The sequence below is a fragment of the Diplotaxodon limnothrissa genome, linkage group LG11 (assembly GCF_057381915.1).
Source record: "Diplotaxodon limnothrissa isolate DT_005_m linkage group LG11, D_limnothrissa_male_GT1.1, whole genome shotgun sequence".
Taxonomy (NCBI): Eukaryota; Metazoa; Chordata; class Actinopteri; order Cichliformes; family Cichlidae; genus Diplotaxodon; species Diplotaxodon limnothrissa.
This window is the reverse complement of record NC_140606.1, coordinates 31,510,941-31,532,242: the sequence shown is the minus strand read 5'-3', so window position 1 is coordinate 31,532,242 and position 21,302 is coordinate 31,510,941. Positions and strand designations below refer to the sequence as shown.

Genomic DNA, 21,302 nt, shown 5'->3' with positions numbered 1-21,302 from the left:
TTATCACCTAAAGAAGTTAATGACATTGTATCCAAAGCACAGTGGCCAATTATAATGGGTTTATGAATATTTGCAAAGGCAAACTGGTGTAAGAGTAATTACAGCAATGCAGCAAGCCTGTTTAATGGTTTGCCAAATGATTTGTCCCTGGTTGACATTGCTCCTGCCGTAACCTTATTCCTTTTTTCTTACCCTCAGATGCTCCAAGTGTCAAAGCAGAGAAAGAGTCGGTGTTCGTGAACCTGGGGGAAACAGCAGATCTGATATGTGTGGCAGATGCGAACCCGATTATAGCTGGCATGTTCTCTTGGAAATGGCTGGTGAGAGCCACATATATAAAAAAAACGTACACAGAAGCAGTCATCCCCTAAATGACCTTCCTTTTATCTGGCTTCCTTTCTTGCCATTTTTTTTACTGGCCTTTGCAAATGCCCAGATGCACCATATTTCACTGGCTCTAACTATCCTTCCACCCCACCTCTTCCTGCTCCACGCTCAGCCCAAATCCAGAAAAATAGCTTTCATTACTGCTGCGTGACTAGAGGGCACATTCGTCAATGTGGCGTGGTCTCTGTATCTACCGATGCCGACCAGTCTTAACCCACCCCCTGGCAGTCGTGTGTGCGTGTCACTTTCAACCTGCATGGCCCCTCCTTCTCTCTTTTCCTGTGGCTCTCTAGCCTTTGGCATTATTCTTCTCTGTTCTCAGAGCTTGTTCCATTGAGTGCCCTTCCCATCCAGACCCCAGGCCCTGATGGTTTCCAGCTCAGCTCTTCCTCACAATCTACCTGTCTAGCTCTCATCCATCTAGACAGGTAGGGGAGGCAGATGTGTGCTGAGGGATAGCGGCTGTCGTCTTCTTATCCTGCCTCACTCTATCTTTGACAGGGAGAGGAGGAGGTGGAGATGGGCGAGGAAACCCAGGAAGACGAATCAGGCCTTCTGACCATCTATAATGTGACTCGGGCTCACGCTGGTAGTTATGAGTGCCTAGCCAATAATGGCATAGAACCCCCTGCCAGTGCACATATACGGTTGGTTGTGCAATGTGAGTTTTGTATTCGGTTTTCACTGTGAGAAGGCGATAAAACATTTCCATTTCCTCGCTGTGTGGTATCTGCAAGAATAATCTTCTATGCCCATCTTGTCATATATAGTTAAACCAGAGCTTCGTAAAGGTCCCCAATGGAGAAAGGTAGCAAGCAGAGGGGATGGCACTAGCACAGCTGAAATTGTGTGCCAGGCAGAGGGCGTTCCTCGTGTCGACTTCTCTTGGGAAAAAAGTGGTGTACTCATGGATTTTGAAAATCCCAGGTTGGAGAATTGAATATGTTAATTGTTTATGCTTGTGCTAAATTTGTATAATAAAAATAACTTCAAGTCAAATATTATATGCTACACTATTTTGCAATTTTTTAATATGTCATTGCTAAATCCAGATTTAGTGCTTTTGATATTTTTTACCTGTTCAACACTTTTTGGTGTCAAGCTGAGTAACATTAAAATGCAAAATGTGTGTCTGTATGCTAAGGATTTGTCTTTCTCTATTGTGTTTCTCTGGTTGTGTTTGTGTGCGTACGTTCATGCTACAGGTATGAGGAGATGATAATGAGGGAAGGCTCCTTTCACACCAGCACAGTTCGAGTGGTAAACGTGAGCGCAGTTTTGGACTACGCTGTCTTTAGCTGCACTGCACGCAACTCGCTTGGGGAAGACAAGCTAGACATCCAGCTCATCAGCACAAGTACTGAATCGCTATTTTTGTTTCCTGTGTGTGTGTGTGTGTGTGTGTGTGTGTGTGTGTGTAAGCCTATCTCTGTAGAGAGTTATAGGACTGAATCTTTCAAAGAAATTAACAGTATGTAATTTTTATTGTAGTTTGATTTTAATGGAGAGAAATCCAGAAAAAAACATACATTACATAAAAAGTTAGAAATTGATTTGTATGCCACTGAGATACGTATTTGATCCCCGAGCAAAACATGGCTAGGTACTTGGTGGAGAAACCCTTACTGCCAAGCACTGCAATGATATGTTTCTTGTAGATGATCACCAGGTTTGAACACACCTCAGGAGGGATTTGGGGCCGGTCTTCTTTACAGAAAATCTCTTAGTCCTTTAGGTCTCTTGGCTGCTGCTTGGCAACTCAAAGTTTCAGTTCCCTCCACAGATTTTCTTTCCATCTTCACTCCACAGGAACCTCAATGCGATGAAGTCATCCTGGATCCTTAGGGGAAAAACAGCACTAAAGCAAAGGTTTCAGCCTCTGTGGTTGACTGTAGGGATGCTGTTCTCTGGGTCGTAATAAGCATAATAACTGTGTTACCAATGGTGTTCTTGGTGATTGTGGTCCCTTCAGATCTGACTTAGAGTAGCTGATGGTAAATGATCAAACTCAGTGGTTATGGCTCAACATGTAGGGATTATTCATGGTTTATTGTTATTATCATTATTCATGATTATTCATTATACTTGGTAGTGGAGGGCTATTTTTTTTCCTTTATTTCTAATTTGGCAGTGTATCACAATGACTGAGTCTGAGTGCTGCCTTGTCCAAAGTCTATCAGCCGTTTTCAGCAAAATTACAATAGTCTGGGGGAGGCACTAGACATCTAGACTTCTGTAAAGTGAAGAGAGTTGTTGCTCCTGAGAAGCAGCACTTTAAGTAAACTTATTCCACTGCTTTATCTCTACCTTATCATTTAGCCCATAGCACTACTTTACTTCTTCCTCAGATAATGCTGCAGTGATATGCTTGAGTCTGCCAGCATGCTTAGAGGTTTCTACCTTCAAGCTACCAGTGTATCTGTGCACTACCACTATTATCAGCACAGTCCAGCTTTGAGCAAAAGCCCACAGCCACAGTTGGACACATTTAATGTTTACTATAAAAACCATAAAATACAATCCAATATTGTTTTTTCCCCAGTCACTTTCTTTTCTTTTCCTTTTTTTTTTTTTTTTTTTTTACAGCTGTGAATATTCATAATTTATCTGACGCAGTGATAATACATTTTATATGCTTCCTTATCATTGTAGAGCCTGAGAGGAGGAGAGCTTTTTTCCTCTTGTAGCATGGTGCTTTTTGGATTTGAAGGAGACGAGATCCAAATAAGGCTGACCTCTCTGCCCTGGAATCTTATGAGCAAAGCTGATAGCGGGAATTATTTACTTTGCAAACTGGGCTGAAGCCCGGAGCCATAGACGAGCAGAGCATCCTTCTTATGTTGCTACGCTACTATCTCTCCTCCTTTTCCCCTCCACTATCTCTCCCTCTGCCCCCCAAAAAACCAACCTCCTTTTTTTTTCTTTTTTTTTTCTTTTTTCTACGCTCCAAATGCCAAATAATCCACTTTTGCTTTACTACCCTGACTGAAGTTATGCCCTGTGTCAGACTGAAGACCTGGATTGCTTACACTGACCTTTGTTCACAATACTGATAATAATCAAGAGGCTTCATCCTTCACTGCAGAACATTTTTGGATAAAATGGATAAATCAGCTAGTTTATGCTGAGAAAGACCAGCTAAAGCTAAATCCCATGTTTACTCATCGCTTATACAACAAAGGGCAAGCAAGAGCAAATGAGGAGTGATGCAAAACTGCTGCTGTCGGGAAATATGAGGGTTTTTTAAGCCTTTTCGCTAAACTTTGACAAAGAATAAACTGTTGGAAAAAATAAACAAGCTTTTAAAGCTTTCCGACAAATTTTAACCACAATGATCATCTCTCTTCTGGCCTGTTTACCGTCATTGGTTGTTCCCAGTTTTCTTGATTAAACATTCCAGACTAATATACCTGGAGTGATGTGTCATGAGGGCACAGCATGAAATTAAACTGCAAAAAAATAAAGCGAGCATTTTGTTCTGAGGTAAACAGTTATACACAGTATGGGTGCAGTATATCAGACAAAATGATTTTGTTCCTAACACAGCTGTATGACAAATGGGGAAAGTGAGAGTACCCCTAAGTGATTTTTCTTTCTATTTTCCTTTTGTCAAAAAATAAATAAATAATGGAAATGAAATAAAAAAAAAAAAAAAAACATCAGCTCTGAACTCATGTTTATCATTTTGTCTGTTTTTAACAGCTCCATTAAAAAGAAGGCGGCACCAGTCTAATCCACAGTAGCTCTTCATGCCTGCGAATGGAATCACTCGACTATATAATGGCACACATCTCAGTTTCTTAGCACCTAAAGCCTTTTCAAACAGCCCCCTGTTGAGTGACGGTGTTCAGCTCTCTCACAAAAATTGAGCGCACGCTTGCTTCTTCTTCCTTCTTTCTTTGTTTTTCTTCTTTTTTCATTTTTCTGCTTTTTCTTTTACCCTCAGATCACCCAGATCCCCCTTCATCGTTTCGCCAAGTCAGTGTTGGCCATGACTCTGTCACTCTTGAATGGATACCCGGCTTCAATGGTGGTTTGCAACAGAGATTCCGCATCAGGTGAAAGAGCCAAGAAACGATGTCAGATGAACAAGGGTGGGGTTTTTTTTCGGAGTCTCAAAGAATTGTACTTGACTAACTGTTTTGGTTGACAGGTACTGTTGGGATCAGTCTGTCAGTTTCCTGTATGTGGATGTCTTCCCTCCCAGTGAGACAACCTTTACTGTTACTGGTCTGCAGCCTGTCACCACTTACAACTTCTCTGTCAATGCCCTTAATGCAATAGGAGAGAGCGAATATGCTGACAACAATGCAGTACTGACCATCACCACTAAGGGTCAGTTTGGAGTAACCCCACTTTAGGGTTGAACAGCACAAGCACCTGATAGTCTGAGATCTAATTAACAAATGTGCATTTGCGGTCCTATTTTATTTTGTCTGTAGAGAGGCCAGATTCAGATGAGGACCCATCAGATATAGACCCAGCCTCACAGGGTAAGTCTTTTACACAGCAGCTACCTTCATTTGGCTAAATCATGTTAATATATGCACCTCCAATGCTTTTAATGTTTGCTGTAAAAGTGTGGTTGTCATGGCACCCACCCATACTTTTTCCCCTCTGCTAGTTTTTAATCAATAAAGACAATTGAGTGAGTGGTCGGGCCTGTCTCAGTCAGTTTTTATCTTTGCAAATTTCCATATTACTTCCTCTGCACAGAGATAATATTTCTAATGTTTTGCAAACTAGGTGGAAGTGGACTGCCAGTCTATTTGACTGTGGTGTTGACAGCAGTATTAGGAGGCCTGCTGGTGTTTAATTTGATTGGTTGCTTCTTTGGACTAAGGTGGAAAAAGAGGCAAGGTCAGACAGGTAAACATAATTATATTCCCATCAGTGGATGTTAAAATGTTTCTTCCACGGCGCTCTGTCATCGCGTTGTTCTGATTCCTCACATACCTCCACAGCAATATCACTGAGCCACGATACAACTGTCAGCTTAGCCTCTCGCTCTCGCCTCATCTCTTTATGTGCCTTTTTTTTTTCTATTTGTCAACCCTGTCTCTTCTCCTCTTCCTCACTACATAGGCCTCCACCCTCCCCGCCACATTAATCCTTCAAAGCTGTCACCCCTGTGTTTCATATATATCTGTTATTTCATTTGCTATCATTATGTCCGTCCTCTATCGCTTTTATAGTCTCTTCCCATTTCTTCTTCACTCTAACTGTCAAGGTCTCTCCTTCAAGATTTCTTTTTCTCACCTGCCTTTTGGTTTTCACATAGATTTTTTTTCTTTTTCTTTACAGCCTACTCGTCATTCATTCACTCTCACTCTCGTCTTTTACATTTCTCTGATTATCTTGGCTTCTCTTTTGTATCCCCAGCAGCGGGCAGCAGGGACAGTGTGTTGGATGGAAAGAAGAAAGAAGATGAGGGGTAGGTTCAGGCCCTGTCATAAGAAGTAATAAAAATACCAACCAAATCCACTCAAGTAAGTCTGAGCCCTCATCCACCCGCTCATCCGTGGACAAAAAAACTCCCCAGAAAACAGCCAGGCAGGCAAAAACAACAAGTCTCTCAATATCCCGTTTATATTAGTGTCAATAAACCCGCACCGCAACCCTGCAACAAATGGATACACATGCCACATAATGTATTGTTATTAAGAAGTTAATGTATGCAGGAAACAAGCTGCTGTGCGTGGTGAATGCTTTGTAACTCTGAATTCACACTGGGGACTAATTACTACAAGTTGCGGGGAAATAAATCGTGGGCTGGCAGATGACAAAGTGTGATTCCACCGTGCAGGTCAAGTCAATCAACTGCGGGAAACTCCAACAAGTACGAGAGCAGAGAGATGATCAACGCGGCAGCCCAGCGCACGCTGCTCGTTGACTCTGGATCAGAAGCGGACAGCAACGTGTACGAGAGCTATGCGGAGGTGGGAACCCGAGAGAGGAGGCAAAGAGCAGAAAGTGAAAAGGGCAATTGAAAAATATGCGAAGACACAAAAAAGGTTGCGTAAACAGATGAAGGAAGGAAAGAGGTTATGCACAGGGTGAGGAATACTGGCAGGAGAGGAAGCGGAGAATTCAGCCATAACATGGGAAATTGATAGATAAGCTAATGAAACCTTTAGCAGTGCAGAGAGATGGAACAGAGATCGATACATCACAATTAGCATTCAAAATACATATCGATCTTGGAGAAATTATCATTTTGTACTTTAAAGGGGCCAACGGGGATTTGAACCTTGGAGAAAACAGTTTAGTAAAAAGAAAACATAACACTGCTGTCAGAACAGGATGGATCTGCAAACACCTTACACTGATTTGCCTATAAACATATTTAACATATAATGATAACTAGTTTTGAATAGAAGGTTTGGTGTGATTGGGCCAGATTTTCAGCCTGTTTGCAACATTTTTAAGATAAAAAACTGTTTCTGTTAGTGTGTGGATGCCAATGACTTCTCCATTTGATAACAGGGATTACATACCCTTTGTCTTCACTTCCCATGTTTTCCTAAACAGGCAGGAATCCATGATGGGAATCTTCAAAATGTGTTGCGAGGTTATTTCTAGACAAAAGTGGCGACAGAAATAGGTTGAATCATTTCTTTAAAAAATTCACGGTAGCCTCCATCCCTCCATTGATGAGAAACATCTGGAATTGCTATTAAAGGGAAGTTATCGAAGGTCATGGCTGATGAGCTGATGCTATCGCTTCTGTCTCATATTCTGCAGGAATGTTCCCATTATTATTATCCCACCGGTGTCTACACGCCACATCTCAGCCCCCCCCCTGAGGAAACACGTGGACTTGGTAAGACGCAAACGTGGCTCAGAGCAGTCAGGCCAGTAAACACCTCACAGCCTAAATATCATGCTACATTTAGAGTCTATATCTGACCTTGTTCTAATGCAGCACATTTACAGTATTTCCCGATTGTGTTTTCGCCATGCGTTCTATGTGCTCTACAAGATGTCATCCGTCGCCCCGTCGACCATTTGTATGAAGATGTGGGTATGTACCAGGACACAGCGGCTCCCTCTCGTCCTCCCCCTTCAGTTGTGTTTGAACACAAACTGAGTCAACAAAGGAACGAATGGAGATTGCCAACCCGCCCTCGGGTGTGTAAATAAACACACACCCTGTTATAAAATATCTTTGATTTGAACATTATTTACTTGCGATAAAACCGTAAAACACACAATACACGTGTCACCTAACATACATCTAACGTGTCTCTGCAGGGTGCTGAGAGAACGAGGCAGTTCATGGCTGTTCACCAACCGCAGAGAGATTCTGATCTGCCCTTTGAGCTACGAGGAGAGTTAGTTTAGTAGTCGAACAAATTCTATACGGTACGGCTTGTGAGTCGACCGTATCCATTCAATAGAGTATTGTAAAACAGATATTCACCACTGTGTTTTTCTGTTATCATCATTCTCTTTGAATTGTATCTCACCAATCACCTTGAATGAAAAGGCAAAAACCGAGATGTGACATAATGCAAAATTTCAATTTTCAAGTGTTTTGACTTTTTTTTTGTATATTCTGATCATTTGAAATTTTCCTCAAAAGATTGGTTTGACCTAATGTACTGACTGTTACAAAAAGCTGAACAAGCTTAAAGGAAGCTGGAAGAAAGGGAATGAATAGGTTGAGGGGGGGAAAGTACAAGACCCACATGCAATCAAGGATGTCAAACCGATGCTATTGTACAAGCTTTTTCTATTAATAAAATTCTTCATCTCCTTTTTGAGCTTGTTTTTTTCCTTCCCTGAAATCATAGTCTATTCTCCTCTTCCACTCTTGCCCCTTTCACCTTTGCCCTGCTTCTTGGAGCCAAGTGCTGGTCACTACTCACGCTCCCCTCCCCCCCATCCATCGCTTTGGCCTGCAGGTAGACATGAGTCAGTGAGACATAAAAATGGACTGACACGGCTGTGCGCTGGGGCAGAAGCAGTACAGACTGACGGTGCCACCCTGGCAGACATCATCCTTTTGACCCATCCTACATCGACATTTTCCAACATGTATCCAGATGAGAACAGTGTGCCATCCCTCCTTTGTCTCCTACAAAGAGTTTCAGATCTCACAGTTAGTCTGTGGGAATCCCTACAATGGGATTGTAGTGAGGGGTATTTAGCACAGTTATGTCTTCGGGAGGTAAAGCCATATCTAGGGCCAGGCTCTAATCCTGTTTTCTCTGGGATTGAAGTTCGGCTCGCAGCATCAGAGAGAGCGAGAGAAGGAGAAACCATGCAGGGAATTTGTCTTGCAGAGTCGCGGCGAGTGGGCAGTCAGGGAGCGATAGAGAGAGCAGAAGACAGGGTTAAGCTAAGCCGCTGCTGTGGCCACTGCTCCAAAATTCTTCTCTAGTTCAGAGAAAAGCAGTTCGCCGAAGGCTTTCACTCCACAGCCCATGCAATAGTTTTAATCTTTGTAGATATTTTTCAAAACCCAAATGGCATTACACCAGACATTTAAAAACAAAACAAAAAACAAAACAAAACAATGATGTTGACAATGAATTCTGATCAAATGTGTGAGATCTGATTGTAAAGGCAATTTAGAAGAAAAAAAAAACAACTATTTATAGTAGTGCATGTAAGCTGTAAGGAGAACAGAAGCTCTTCAAAGTTTCAATAGATCTTTTAGATTCCACCCAATATGCACAAATAGTGACTGGGTTTTCTCACATCTCTATACAAATCCGTTATGCACACACCCTTCCAGCTTCCTCTTTCCCCTCCAAGTACGTTTCATCACATCAGCGTCACATAACTCTCTGCTACAGTCCAAAAATCATGGTTAGAAAGAATATGGTAAATATGGTAACTTGCTATCTTTTTTTTATTAACATCATGTGGTCTGCTCTTACTACCAAGTGCAAATTATTTCAGCAGAAATATTGACTTATATGAGGCTGGTACAATCCAAAATTTTGTCAAACCCACATATTTCTGTCTCCTCAGCGGGACGTGTGTGCCAGGAGATAAAACTAAATGTTTTACTATGATTCCTCAGTCACGCATGCTATTCTCCATCATGAACAGTTGTTCACTTCCTGTCTGACTGCAGTTTTGTGCCAAAGCCTGTTCATAATGTATCGTTTTAGCTCAGGCAGGAACAGTAATCTGCTAAAATGAAGGCTTGACGGCTCAATATTGTATGTCAGCTTCTATTTTTCCTCATTGGCCTCGTGAACATTTGTGATGTGTTGTTTTCAGAGGATTCTCAAGAGAGCTCGAAAAGGCAGGCTGTATGAGAGCACAATTAAGTCAAAAGAAGGGGGGGGGGGGGGGCAGAATTAAGCGACTAATTACCTCATTGGTTTGGTTTAACATCTTCCTTACCACTCTCAGGTAAGTGTTTGGGGAGGGGGAAAAGGTAAGATTTAATAAATCCTCTTTATTGCTTTACCTAGTTGTGCTGCCAGCTGGGAGCAAACTCAAAAATTTAACTGTAATTTCTGAAAACTCTGTCAATGCTCTCATTATTCAGAAATCAAATCAAGAAATCAAATCAAAGCAACCACAGGTTTAACAAATTAGAACATGATTTCACTGGCAGCTATCATGACTCGCTTTGTGGCCCTGCTCTCCTGTTGTTGGGAAGAAGGATGTAATTTGCCCCAACATGTGAATGATAGACTACAACTAACTAAACAGAATATTAGATAATGGAATAATATTAGCAGGTAGAAAGACAATGAATTGTTAATGTTGACAAGGTGGGAACCAAGAGCCTGCTACCTGTAATGTATATACAGTACGGTAGAACTAGTTCAGTTGGGTGTTTTTATTATTCAATCTTTTTTGTGTGGCAGTCTTCTGGGATAAATAAAGACAATGATAAGCATTATTATTATTTCAGTGTCAGAGTCTGATATGAAAGGTTTTAGGAACTTTATACTATTTTACATTTTCACATCCTGAAATCCCAGAATACAGTATCCATTTGCCAGAGCCTGCTATGTTGTCATGTTTAAACAAAAAATATTGTCTCATTGTAGACTTTAGCAAATGAATACAGTAAACCTCTTCAAGGCTACTTCCCCAGTAGCCTCTTTGTGATGGCCAAACCTGTGGCCACACTCTAAAGTCGGTAACTTTTGTATTTTCATTCTTCATTTGAACATAGTAATACATTTTAGTTGCCAATAACTTTATTGATTGGTTTGGATACATTTGTTCTATTTGTAAGCGCGCACATTTAGTTTACTTATGTATTCATACTACTTAATTTCTTTGCTTTCTGACTAACTTTTGTCTTTTTATTTCTTACCTGCCATCATCCCTGGGAGTTGCTGGACAAAAGATGGTAGCCAGGGTTTGAAACCATTAAATACAAAGGAAGATAATTGGACCACACCACCACTTCCTGCTGAAGGGGGAATGTGTGTGTTTTTAACTTTAAAAACAAAGTATTTGTATTTAATTAAATATTTGAGTTTAGGGTTTAATGGGGTTTTTTGATTTTCTTCTTTAGTGTTTAGTTTATTAACAAACTAGATTGTACTGCATCGTTTGTGATTTATGATTGTGTTTTGTTTGTTACCCCCTCATGTGTCACAATGGTCTGATCAGCCATTATATATATACCCTTGTATGTCATTTCATGTTTTAGGTCAATTGTGTATATTTGGGCAGTCATTTGGTTTGTTAAGTTTGCAGTCTTTGCCTGAGTTCAGTTTTGTTTCTTTGACCTCTTTTATGAGCTCAACATTTATTAGTCTTGTAAATATAATTTTTGGGGGTTAAATAAATGGAAACTATATTTTTCTAATAATTCCTGGGCTCCTCCTGTTTTTCAACTCGGTCCATCACACTCTTTCAGCAGAATAACAGGGCTTGCCAGTTTTACAAACTGTCCCTGAATGCCTGACAGGCACTTCAAGGTGTTTATTTGCTCTTTAGATCAGATACAGATGGATTACCTGTGGGAAAATCAAGTCCAATGCATTAAACAGAATTTGTTGCTTTCTCAGTGGCTGATACCACGTGACATGCTTCCTGGATTTTTATTTATTTATTTATGTATTTATTTTGAGTCTGTGCCTCTATGATGGCTTCTTAGTATGACCAGTGAATTCTCATCATGTACTCGGCTTCCATTTATTCCCAAGTTAACCCTTCAACACTCTTCTGGTCAAATTTGAACAGTTTTGACATTTGACAGCAACAAAAATGTCCTAAATGTCATTCTTTTATCATGAAATTTGACACACAAACACACAAAGATGAAAATATTTAAAACATTTTCTTTGGGTGCTATTAAAGTCTGAGGCTGCACAGAGTCAAATTTGAGGGTTTCAGATCCACCAGTGTGGGTCAAATCAAATAAAATGAAATTGGTGCTTTTAGGGAATTACAAAATAGAGAAGCTGTATCTCCCTTACATGCCTGTGTGTAATTTTTTCTGGGACAGTGGTGACAGAGTTCAAGGGGGAACTTGACATTGTCACGAGAGCTGTCTGTGTTCCTACCACACCTGCCCAGGTTCCCACAGACACAGGCACCTGCTGGTTTTTGAAGGATCATGGGAGAATCTTGAAAGAGTAAAACAGCACAGGAGCGATGATGTGTGGTGCACAAAAAGAGCAGGAGTCTTACGGAGGTCAATTTACTCTACTAAGTGAGATTTAATCTAATCTAATTGAGATTAAACTAACTCGTATGAAAATGTATATCAAAAGGAGGGTTGGGTGGGGATGGGATTAGGGAGGGGGTGGGGTCATAAGCTTATAGATAGTATCTGTGCTGCCATTTCAGTGAGTGTGGGAAAGTCCCGCATGCAAGGCTTTCTACCACTGGTTCCAAAGCACAGACTACTGCTTGGTTAGTGTTTGTGAACAAACATGAGCAACTATAACTGTGAAAATCCGCTAGCAACCAAAGCCATTACGAATTACTACGTTTTTGATGCAGCAATCAGTTTCACCCAGCAAGAGTCAGGAAGGAGTGACGTAGTTATGAAATACACATGTTTTCCATTTGAGCGTGTTTAGTATGGCGGACAAATCTTGAGCAATGTGTGCATGTCATCAGGTTAGAAACCTCAAAAGACAATTGTGAGGGAGTTCTTGGTTTGAGTCATACTTCGAAGGTGTGAAAATGTCAGCTGTATGTAAGGTTTAAGCAACGAAAAAGCGGATAACCAGACTGTGTCATCTTCTGTTGTTCCAGGGTCCAGTTGTAACACTCACTTGAATATTCTTGAGCATTTTACATCATCTCTGCCCAGCCCTATATTCACCATGCTGCAGTGCATTTTGTATTCTTAAATGGCATTCAGGTTTTCTGCAATTAGGCTCTTCTGATCTGCCAGCCATTAATCCATCATCAGTGAGCCTAACTGCTGCATCCTGGGAGCACCCCAGTTTTGGAGGAGCTCTGACTCATCTAGCCATCAAGTTGGCCCATTTTCCTTGCTCACATCAGTTTCAAGAGCACTGTAATGATTCACCTGTCAGTGGTTGATTAGTGTAAATATTAACACTTCTTAAAACAAACAAACAAAAAAAAACCATTTCACATAAAAATGTGAAAAGCTGTTCAAAATGCATCACCAGCACTCTGCACAAAGACTCTCCTCTGCAAGTCTTCTTGAATTGCAGGCTTTGTCTGCTGTAACAGTGTAGGTTTGTGCTTCTCAGTTTGGTAAAGCTCTTAGGTCACAATCACAACCTTCATTTCTTCAGCCTTGAAGCAATAAAGCACGACAGACAAAAAGCAGTAATTCAAGAGTCTGGCAATTCCAATTCCTTAAAACTTCAGTACATCACAATAAATATGAAGGAAGCGGCTTTCTGTAGTGATATGTTCTGGGGTATGAGTATGAACGTTGATTATAATCAGTGCGGTAATAAGTCTTTAAACTGCTATGTATAAATAACTCTTACAAAACATAAAGAAACTGTACACAGGGCAGCTTTTCTATATGCTTTAAAATATAGGGTTAAAATTCAAAGTGAATAATACACATTGCCGGCCTCTGGCCTTTATTTTTTTGCAATCTCATTGCGTTCAGGGACTGATAATTAATACAGCATGCAATGCATTTTTAAGTGAATGTAAACATGCCTGCAATCCCTTAATACAAGGTCACATTTCTTTGTTTTTGCAAGCCAGCGTCAGATGAGAGATGGAGAGAAAACAGGAAATAAATGTGAAGCAAGACGGTTAACTAGCCCAGATAGATACAGTAGGAAGAGAAGGCATACGGTGCTTTGATGAAGCAGAAGTACAAACTGAAAACTGGAAGCCAAAGAACACAGAGGAAGAGACTAAGAAAGAGCGAGAGAGAGAGAGAGAGAGAGAGAGAGAGAGAGAGAGAGAGAGAGAGACTGAAAGTCTGAAAATGAATTCAGACAAATGGGTGAGGAAGTAGTGGGTGATCACATGGGTGTGGTTGGTTAACCGTTTCTCCACTAGCCTTGCACACAAGTGACACACAGAGGAGAGCGCTGTGGATGATGAAGCTGCGGATACATCTCTGGACTCGGGCACCTCGCAGGATGGATACAAAGGTAAGCATAATAGCCTGGATGAAAGACTGAATATCCCAGGGCTGAAGGGTGTTTTGGTCTAACCCAAGTGAAAAGAGATTGATGGAGGATGACAGACAAATGGATGAACAGACAGACGGAGAGTGAGTGAGAGTGCAAGATGTGACAAACAGGCAGGCGGGTCAGGCTAGGGGAAGGGAAAGACGTCTGTACAGCCCAGGGGATACAGGCCTCATCTTGACATATGCTCTGGAGTGAAATGAAGATTGGCATGACCTGCTAATCTGAGCTGTCAGAGCTCATGACGGCCACAAATGCTCACCTGTCACACTGTTCCCAGCCCGGAGGATGAGCTGCCACCGGATAGGTCAAAGATCATGATTAATTTTTTTTTTTTTTTTTCACTGGGAGTGGATTCAAACTAAGTCCCTGGCACAGACTTCCTTTAGCCTCCCTGCCTGCTTCTGTTGCTCATCGTTGGCAGGTGTTGCTATGAAATTATACATCACAATACACTTTTATTTCCTACTTCTGTTTTTTTGTTTTGTTTTGTTTTTGTTTAAGCCGTGGGCAAAATATTGAGGGGGAGGAAGAAATAGCCAACGTTTTCCACTGATGTGGAGGTTGCGGCTCGCCGGTACAAGGATTTCTATTATCATGAAAAGAGTCGTTTTGACATATGCTCCAATGCCATTTTTTAATTGGTGACAGCTAACAAAATATGATGAAGTTAGATCTATACAGCTACAAAGTTTAGCACAGGCATACGTGGGAGGACTGCATCTATAATATGTGGCCTCGATCACTCACATTTGACAAAAAAAAGTGTCTTATAAAGTCTGACATTCAAAGTAAGAATTTGTTTTCTGCTATGCTGAATGAGGCATGTGGGTGATGTCGCCGCGTGCTATAGGAGGAAGAGGAAGCTGCCATATGGCACGAACCTGACTGATTACAGCTTCCTGACTGGTAACTGAGCGGTGCACAATATGTTGGAGAGTGAATACTGTATTGCCTCAATCGTCTACCCGGAGCCTTTCATTCCCAGGGCTAACAACTGTATGATCATTACATGACTGCAGAGACACAGTACAAATCAGTAGCGTTTTTCTCAGTGCTAATGATCAGCCATTTGTCTGCATGCGGTATGGATGTGCTTGAATATTCTATAACACATGCACCAGAGGATGTAGTCAACGTGTCACCAGTCGTTTTCAAAAGGGCCATCTGAGTTATCTGAGGCGCACTCAGTTACTTTCTACAGTAGATCGTAGAGGTCATTTCAATCCTGTAACCACTGATTGTGTGAAAACTGCACAACAGTTTGTTCAGACAGTAGTTGAGAGCTGCATTCTCTGCATCACTGTTTCACAGCATCTCATGAAAACATGTTTTGTTTTTATTTCTTTCAGATGACTTTGGTTTACTTGAGCATTTTCCTGTTTATGATGTTAAGAGGTGAGTGCCAGAAAATCTGAAGACTTGGCTCACTGAAGTCAAGTGTGAACGTTTTGGGGGTTGAAAGAGACTGTAGATTTCATTACAACCTAATCACCTTGATTAGCTTTAGCAGGGTATCTGTGCAGTAAGCCTATGTTAGGATGCACATTGGCGTATTTGCAGGATTTTTTGAATGCAGTGTCACATGGGACCAAGAACCAGCCAGGGGAACTTTAGAAAGTTCTAAGAGAAAAAAATGCCAAAGAAAATATCTAAAAAATATATAAATAAATAAAAAAAATCAGTCCATTATAATGACTTTTATTGTCTGCTAAACTCTTGCACCTACAATCATGACATGGTTGCCAGTGTAACAATATGGTTCCGTCATTGAACCACAAAACTGTGATGGGATGGAGCTAAAAATACTGTGTGGCTTCCAACCTTTAGTGCAGCTTATTCTGTTCAGTGGTGGTAATAAAGAACTATGTCTGCTTCATTACTTTTTAGGGTTCCCCTTAAAGTAAAGGAGTAAGCAGTGGAGCAAAGCATGTGAAGCTTATGGGGGGTGTTGCATTAACAAAACAAAAATTTTTTCTTGTCTTATTTTTTTTATCTGTAAGATTAGGAAAAAAAATAGCCTGCAACTTGGGGATTAGCTTGTTAACAGTTACATCTAAGCAACACGTCCCATTCATGAAGGTGACAAATTTTAAAAGGATTGGTAAAATTTTAAAAAGTAGAGTGAGCTGTTAATCATTTCTATCTCAGTATATTTTCCCTCGTATGGCTTTATTTGTGTAGTGCTGGCAGCACTGGCCCAAGAAAGTAGAGGTTTTGTGGAGCTTCGGCACTATTTGGAAGGTGCTGAGTGAGTAAACAGACAACAGCCTCTCTGTCCTGTGGTCTTGCACAACAATCCAGCTCTGTTGCACTCAGAGGTTGCTTCACAGGCCCACTCACAAGACTATTACTGTGACATACTCAGTGCATCTGCAGGCCTCGCTACTGTGCCTGGCCAGACACATTCTGAAGTCTGGCCACATTGAGAAAATCACGGGCATTAACAACGCTGTGCTTTGTTCTTGATGTAAAGTGGACAGTATAGGAACCTTCAATGGAAAGTTTGTTTCTACTTTTCTTTAGTTTTTCACATGTGATCTTTTTTCCCCCCACAGTGTCAAGGGCCCAAACACCTGCACCTGCAACTGCACCCACACCAACAGATGCAAAGCAGGCTGAATCGACATTTACAGTAAACACTGGTATCTATCTATCTGTCTGTCTGTCTGTCTGTCTGTCTGTCTGTCTGTCTGTCTGTCTGTCTGTCTGTCTGTCTGTCTGTCTGTCTGTCTTGTCTGTCTGTCAATCCATCTAATTCAGTTTCTTTCTGTGTGTAAAAGGAGAAGCACTGGAAAAGAGAACAACTAGAGATATTAACAGCTCCCTGGAAACTATACCTGAAAAACCCACAAACCAGCAAGCAAACGTCTCCCTCAGTGTTACCACATCACGAATAGAGACTTCAGCAGGTAGTTTGTCTTGTGTGTGTCTAACCCCATTATTTCTCTTCTGCATGCTATTTTTCTCATCATACGTATTCATCCTCTTTAGCTTCAAGTACAAAAGCAACAAGTCAACCAAAGCTCACATCAACTTCAGGTATGAGTCTTTACCCTCTGCCTTGCCTAACCTATGTATGTTCAAACATCAAGAGTCAGTAGAGCCATTAAGTTTAGCTAGTAGACCACGTTAGCAAACTGTATCACCACCAGACACCGACAAAAATAGAGCGAGAGAGAGCACTTGAGGTAGAGAAAATGCTACATTCTGAAAAGCATACATTTCCTTTTGACTCATTCTACTGAAACATTTAGAAATTTAATTACTTAAACACAAGACTGAATCTGGAGTTTGATGAGAGGTAACTGTAAGCTATGGAGTCAATATGTCCCAAAAATAAAAAAGTTTTAACTTGTAAATTATTACATATTCAGTAGAGATGAAAAAAAAAAAAGTCCAATGTAGTAATTTTTTCCCCTTTTTTTCCAGCACCTGCAGTGAAAACCAACCCTTCTGCACCCGAGAAAACCATCGGTAAAAGGAACACTAAAGTTGTCTGGAGTAATGGAAAAATTTCCCATATTCCTTAGTTACCCTAAATGCCACAGGCATCGTGGTTCTATTGTTATCTCATGGCAGACTGTGACAGTATCACAATTCCCCGTCTTCCAAACAAACCCACAGCGTAGTGATAGAACAGAGCACCTCACTTCCTCTCTTGCTAACAGATTAATGCTTGATTGTACCTTATGCAAGAAGAGATAAGATATTTGTGTCCTCATGCTGTGCCGGCTTACCATAGATAGGTTTTTGATACGCCATCAACAGCATGTCAGCAGAGCCAGTAGATCTCTCATGCCATCTCTGACAGTTGTTCCCCACTGAGCCTCTTTTTTTGTTCCTATAGATATTTCCTCTGTTCAACAGTCAACCTTAAGTCAATACTTTTTTTCTTCTTCCTTTACTCCATATAGAGTGGAAGTCAGAGTGGGACAAAGATTTCACCTATGGTAAGAAGCTTCTCTTTGATTGTGTTTGATTGTGTGTCGTTACTCGTTTTCTGTGGTTATTTGATTTGTTTTTTATATACTTAGATTATAAGTCCCTGAGTTATGCTGGACTGGTCATTGCAGCAGTGCTGTTCGTCTTTGGCATATTGGTCATTACCTGTAAGTATCTGAAAATCTGAAAGCTATTTTTGTGCTTTGCAATTTCTTGTAATAGTCTACCAACTTCCTTACTCTTTTGCTTATGTTTGGACTGTAGGCGGAAAGTTCAATCGGCTGCCCAAATGCCGCAAGAGGTCAACAAAGTAAGTAATTACATTTGTAACTTTTGTTTTATCAGTACAAAATTCGTATACAGTTAAACATCAAAAAATGTCTGGCTATACCTGATGTGAAAAAAAGAAAGTGCACCTTCTAAAGTCTAAAGTATTTCATTTCAGGATGTAATAATAAAAAAAATAATCTGGTCCTTCCCAGGTTCTAAAATAATTTAAATACAACCTGCAGAAGCAGTGTGTGAATTCAATACCTTGTATAACCACCTTTAGCAGTAATAACTTGAATTACTTGTTTGCTGCTCGACTTTGACGCTTTTCTTTTTCAGCCATGCTGTTGTAAATCCAGAGCTGTGTTTGGGATCATTGTCCTGTTGCATGGCCCAGTTTCATCGGTGTTAGTTATCAGACAGATGACCTCACAGATGTCTAGAATATTTTGGTTTACAGGGGATTTCATAGTAGACTCAGTCACTGAGTCAGTTCTGCAGACAAAGGAAATTCCAAGGTCCTTTGTCTGCAGAACAAGCTCAAATCATCACCACTCCACTACAGTGTTTGACATTTGGTATTGGATGTTTGTGATGAACATGATGTTGTGCATTACATCTCGATTTTATTTAGTCTTCTCTGGCTAAAGGAAGTTGTTCCAAAAGTCTTGTGGTTTGTTCAAATGCAGCTTTACAAATTTAAGCTATGCTAGAAGAAGTTTTCTCCGAGCAACCCTTTCAAAAAGGACATATTTGTTTAGTTTTTTTCTAATGGTACTGTAACATATAGCATGCTAACAGAGGCCTGTATTGTTTGAGGTGAGCTTTTGGGTTTTTCGCAGTTTCTGTAAGCACTGCACAATCTGACCTTGTGGTGAATTTGCTTGGCAGATTGGCAGCTGTCCAAAAGGTTTTCCACTTGTGAATAATCTTTATCGCCACATAGTGATGGACAAATTGTTTGGAAATGGCTTTCCCAGATTGATGGGTAGCAACAATTGCTTCCCTGAGATCAATGTTGATGTCTTTCCTCCTTGGGATTGTGTTAACACACACCTGAATGCTCCAGCAAACTTCCAAAACTTCAGTTTTTATAGAAGTTCTAATACTGGCTGATCAGTTACGCAAATATACTTGATTAGCAGCACCTGGTTGGTACTTAGCATCTTGATTCTTTTGGAAGCATTAAATGTGTAATTTATTTTTCTTCTTTTCCTGAGCCAAACCCTTGGAAGTAAGAGAAAATGCACTCTCTTTTTCACCTGACTCTATATCGGCCCATTGTGCATGAGGAGCATCTCTCCTTGTGCTGTTGGGAAACTGCATTTGGATGATTTAAATAGTTAATATCAGAGGCTACTTGATGATATATAGCAATGAGTCACTTCAGACAGAATGCTGACTGAAATCTCTTTGATGATTAATAGATCAAAGGGATTATCATTAAGCTGTTTGTAGGGCAGAACTGCAACAGATCTTGTTTTTTCCTCATATTTAGGTTTGATGAATATCATTGATTGCTGAAATAGTGTTTGATTCTTTAAGAGTAATGCCTTCCTCCTCCCTCCCTCCCTCCCCCCCCTTTTTTTTTGGTCCAGGTCATACCGGGTAGCCCAAGGATAAGGAGAGAGCACGTATGAATCCAGTAACCAAAGAAAACAGCTGCAAGAAAACAACCAGGAATCCATCAATCGAAAAACACCTGACAGTCTGTGTGTGCGTGAATGTGGACTGACACACTGCTTAGTAACTGTCATAGAAAAACAATAAATAAACTTGGAAATCATGATTCATGCTGACAAGTAAAAAAAGTGGAACCATCATCGGGTTCATCATGGTCAACTATTTCAATAGTTGGCAAGAAAAATTCCTTTAAAAAGTTAAGTGATTATTTAGCCGGGACAATAATGAATAGATGAATCCCACTTTAATCAAACCTTCAGCCATGAAGCAGGCTGGTTTCTAATGACCTTTGCATCTTGTAACTAATGCCATAGCCACGGGCAGTGTCTCACAGCTCGGATTTATTATTAAAGGTTATGAGGAATAACCCCGCATCATCTCATATTTGACAATCTCGCACAGCCCTTTTCACTGTTCTGTGAGGATATAAAAATAAAAGTTAGCTCACTTCATCATAGCTCCCACACTCGCTTTACACTTTGAATCTTAACGAAAAAGGATGTTTAGTAAGAGTGTCTAAGCCTCTTAGTGGCTCTATGCTTGTAAGCGAGTAAAGCCCTAGATTAAACAACATCCATTGGCACATTATCTCTGTATCCATATGGCATCAAAATTATGCAAACAAGAAACTGGGAGAAGGCACGCAGATTTCATAACACATTTATTAAAAAACAAACACAATCCAGAGCGCAGCATAGATACACAATATACAGTAGTATGTTGTAATCACCATCAGAAGAAAATCAAGGTGACTGCAGCTGTGCAAACAGATCCAATTCATCATATTCTGTCACCTACAGTTTTCCTGTGAGCTATCACACATGTACATATATTGTGATCGTTGGCACAAAATAAACATGAGTTTACCTTAAGAGAAAAGTGCATAAAAACATAAGTAACTTCTTAAAACATACAGGTCCTTCTCAAAAAATTTGCATATTGTGATAAAGTGCATTATTTTCTGTAATGTACTGATAAACAGACTTTCATATATTTTAGATTCATTACACACAACTGAAGTAGTTCAAGCCTTTTGTTTTAATATTGATGATTTTGGCATACAGCTCATGAAAACCCAAAATTCCTATCTCAGAAAATTAGCATATTTCATCCGACCAATAAAAGAAAAGTGTTTTTAATACAAAAAAAGTCAACCTTCAAATAATTATGTTCAGTTATGCACTCAATACTTGGTCGGGAATCCTTTTGCAGAAATGACTGCTTCAATGCGGCGTGGCATAGAGGCAATCAGCCTGTGGCACTGCTGAGGTGTTATGGAGGCCCAGGATGCTTCGATAGCGGCCTTAAGCTCATCCAGAGTGTTGGGTCTTGCGTCTCTCAACTTTCTCTTCACAATATCCCACAGATTCTCTATGGGGTTCAGGTCAGGAGAGTTGGCAGGCCAATTGAGCACAGTAATACCATGGTGGGTAAACCATT

General features: G+C 40.5%; 2 protein-coding genes across 2 annotated transcripts in view; both read left to right on the top strand.

The window, feature by feature from the left end:
• Positions 1-7,731, top strand: part of nphs1 (NPHS1 adhesion molecule, nephrin) — a 45,286-nt gene extending 37,555 nt beyond the window's left edge. Inside the window, exons 17-29 of the mRNA XM_085365822.1 lie at positions 199-320; positions 889-1,048; positions 1,158-1,314; positions 1,593-1,744; positions 4,334-4,445; positions 4,541-4,722; positions 4,830-4,880; positions 5,134-5,256; positions 5,770-5,821; positions 6,194-6,326; positions 7,132-7,210; positions 7,370-7,518; positions 7,642-7,731. Of these exons, the coding sequence (XP_085221948.1) occupies positions 199-320; positions 889-1,048; positions 1,158-1,314; positions 1,593-1,744; positions 4,334-4,445; positions 4,541-4,722; positions 4,830-4,880; positions 5,134-5,256; positions 5,770-5,821; positions 6,194-6,326; positions 7,132-7,210; positions 7,370-7,518; positions 7,642-7,731 (1,562 nt within the window). The remainder of the gene's footprint in view (positions 1-198; positions 321-888; positions 1,049-1,157; positions 1,315-1,592; positions 1,745-4,333; positions 4,446-4,540; positions 4,723-4,829; positions 4,881-5,133; positions 5,257-5,769; positions 5,822-6,193; positions 6,327-7,131; positions 7,211-7,369; positions 7,519-7,641) is intronic.
• A 6,117-nt stretch (positions 7,732-13,848) lies between these two features.
• On the top strand, positions 13,849-20,173 carry fxyd5 (FXYD domain containing ion transport regulator 5). Its single transcript, XM_085365821.1, has 10 exons — positions 13,849-13,925; positions 15,317-15,362; positions 16,523-16,609; positions 16,748-16,876; positions 16,959-17,006; positions 17,397-17,441; positions 17,882-17,917; positions 18,002-18,076; positions 18,174-18,219; positions 19,778-20,173. The coding sequence occupies exons 1-10, from the start codon at positions 13,869-13,871 to the stop codon at positions 19,800-19,802; spliced, it is 594 nt and encodes a 197-aa protein (XP_085221947.1). The 5' UTR covers positions 13,849-13,868; the 3' UTR covers positions 19,803-20,173.
• Positions 20,174-21,302: the final 1,129 nt, after the last annotated feature.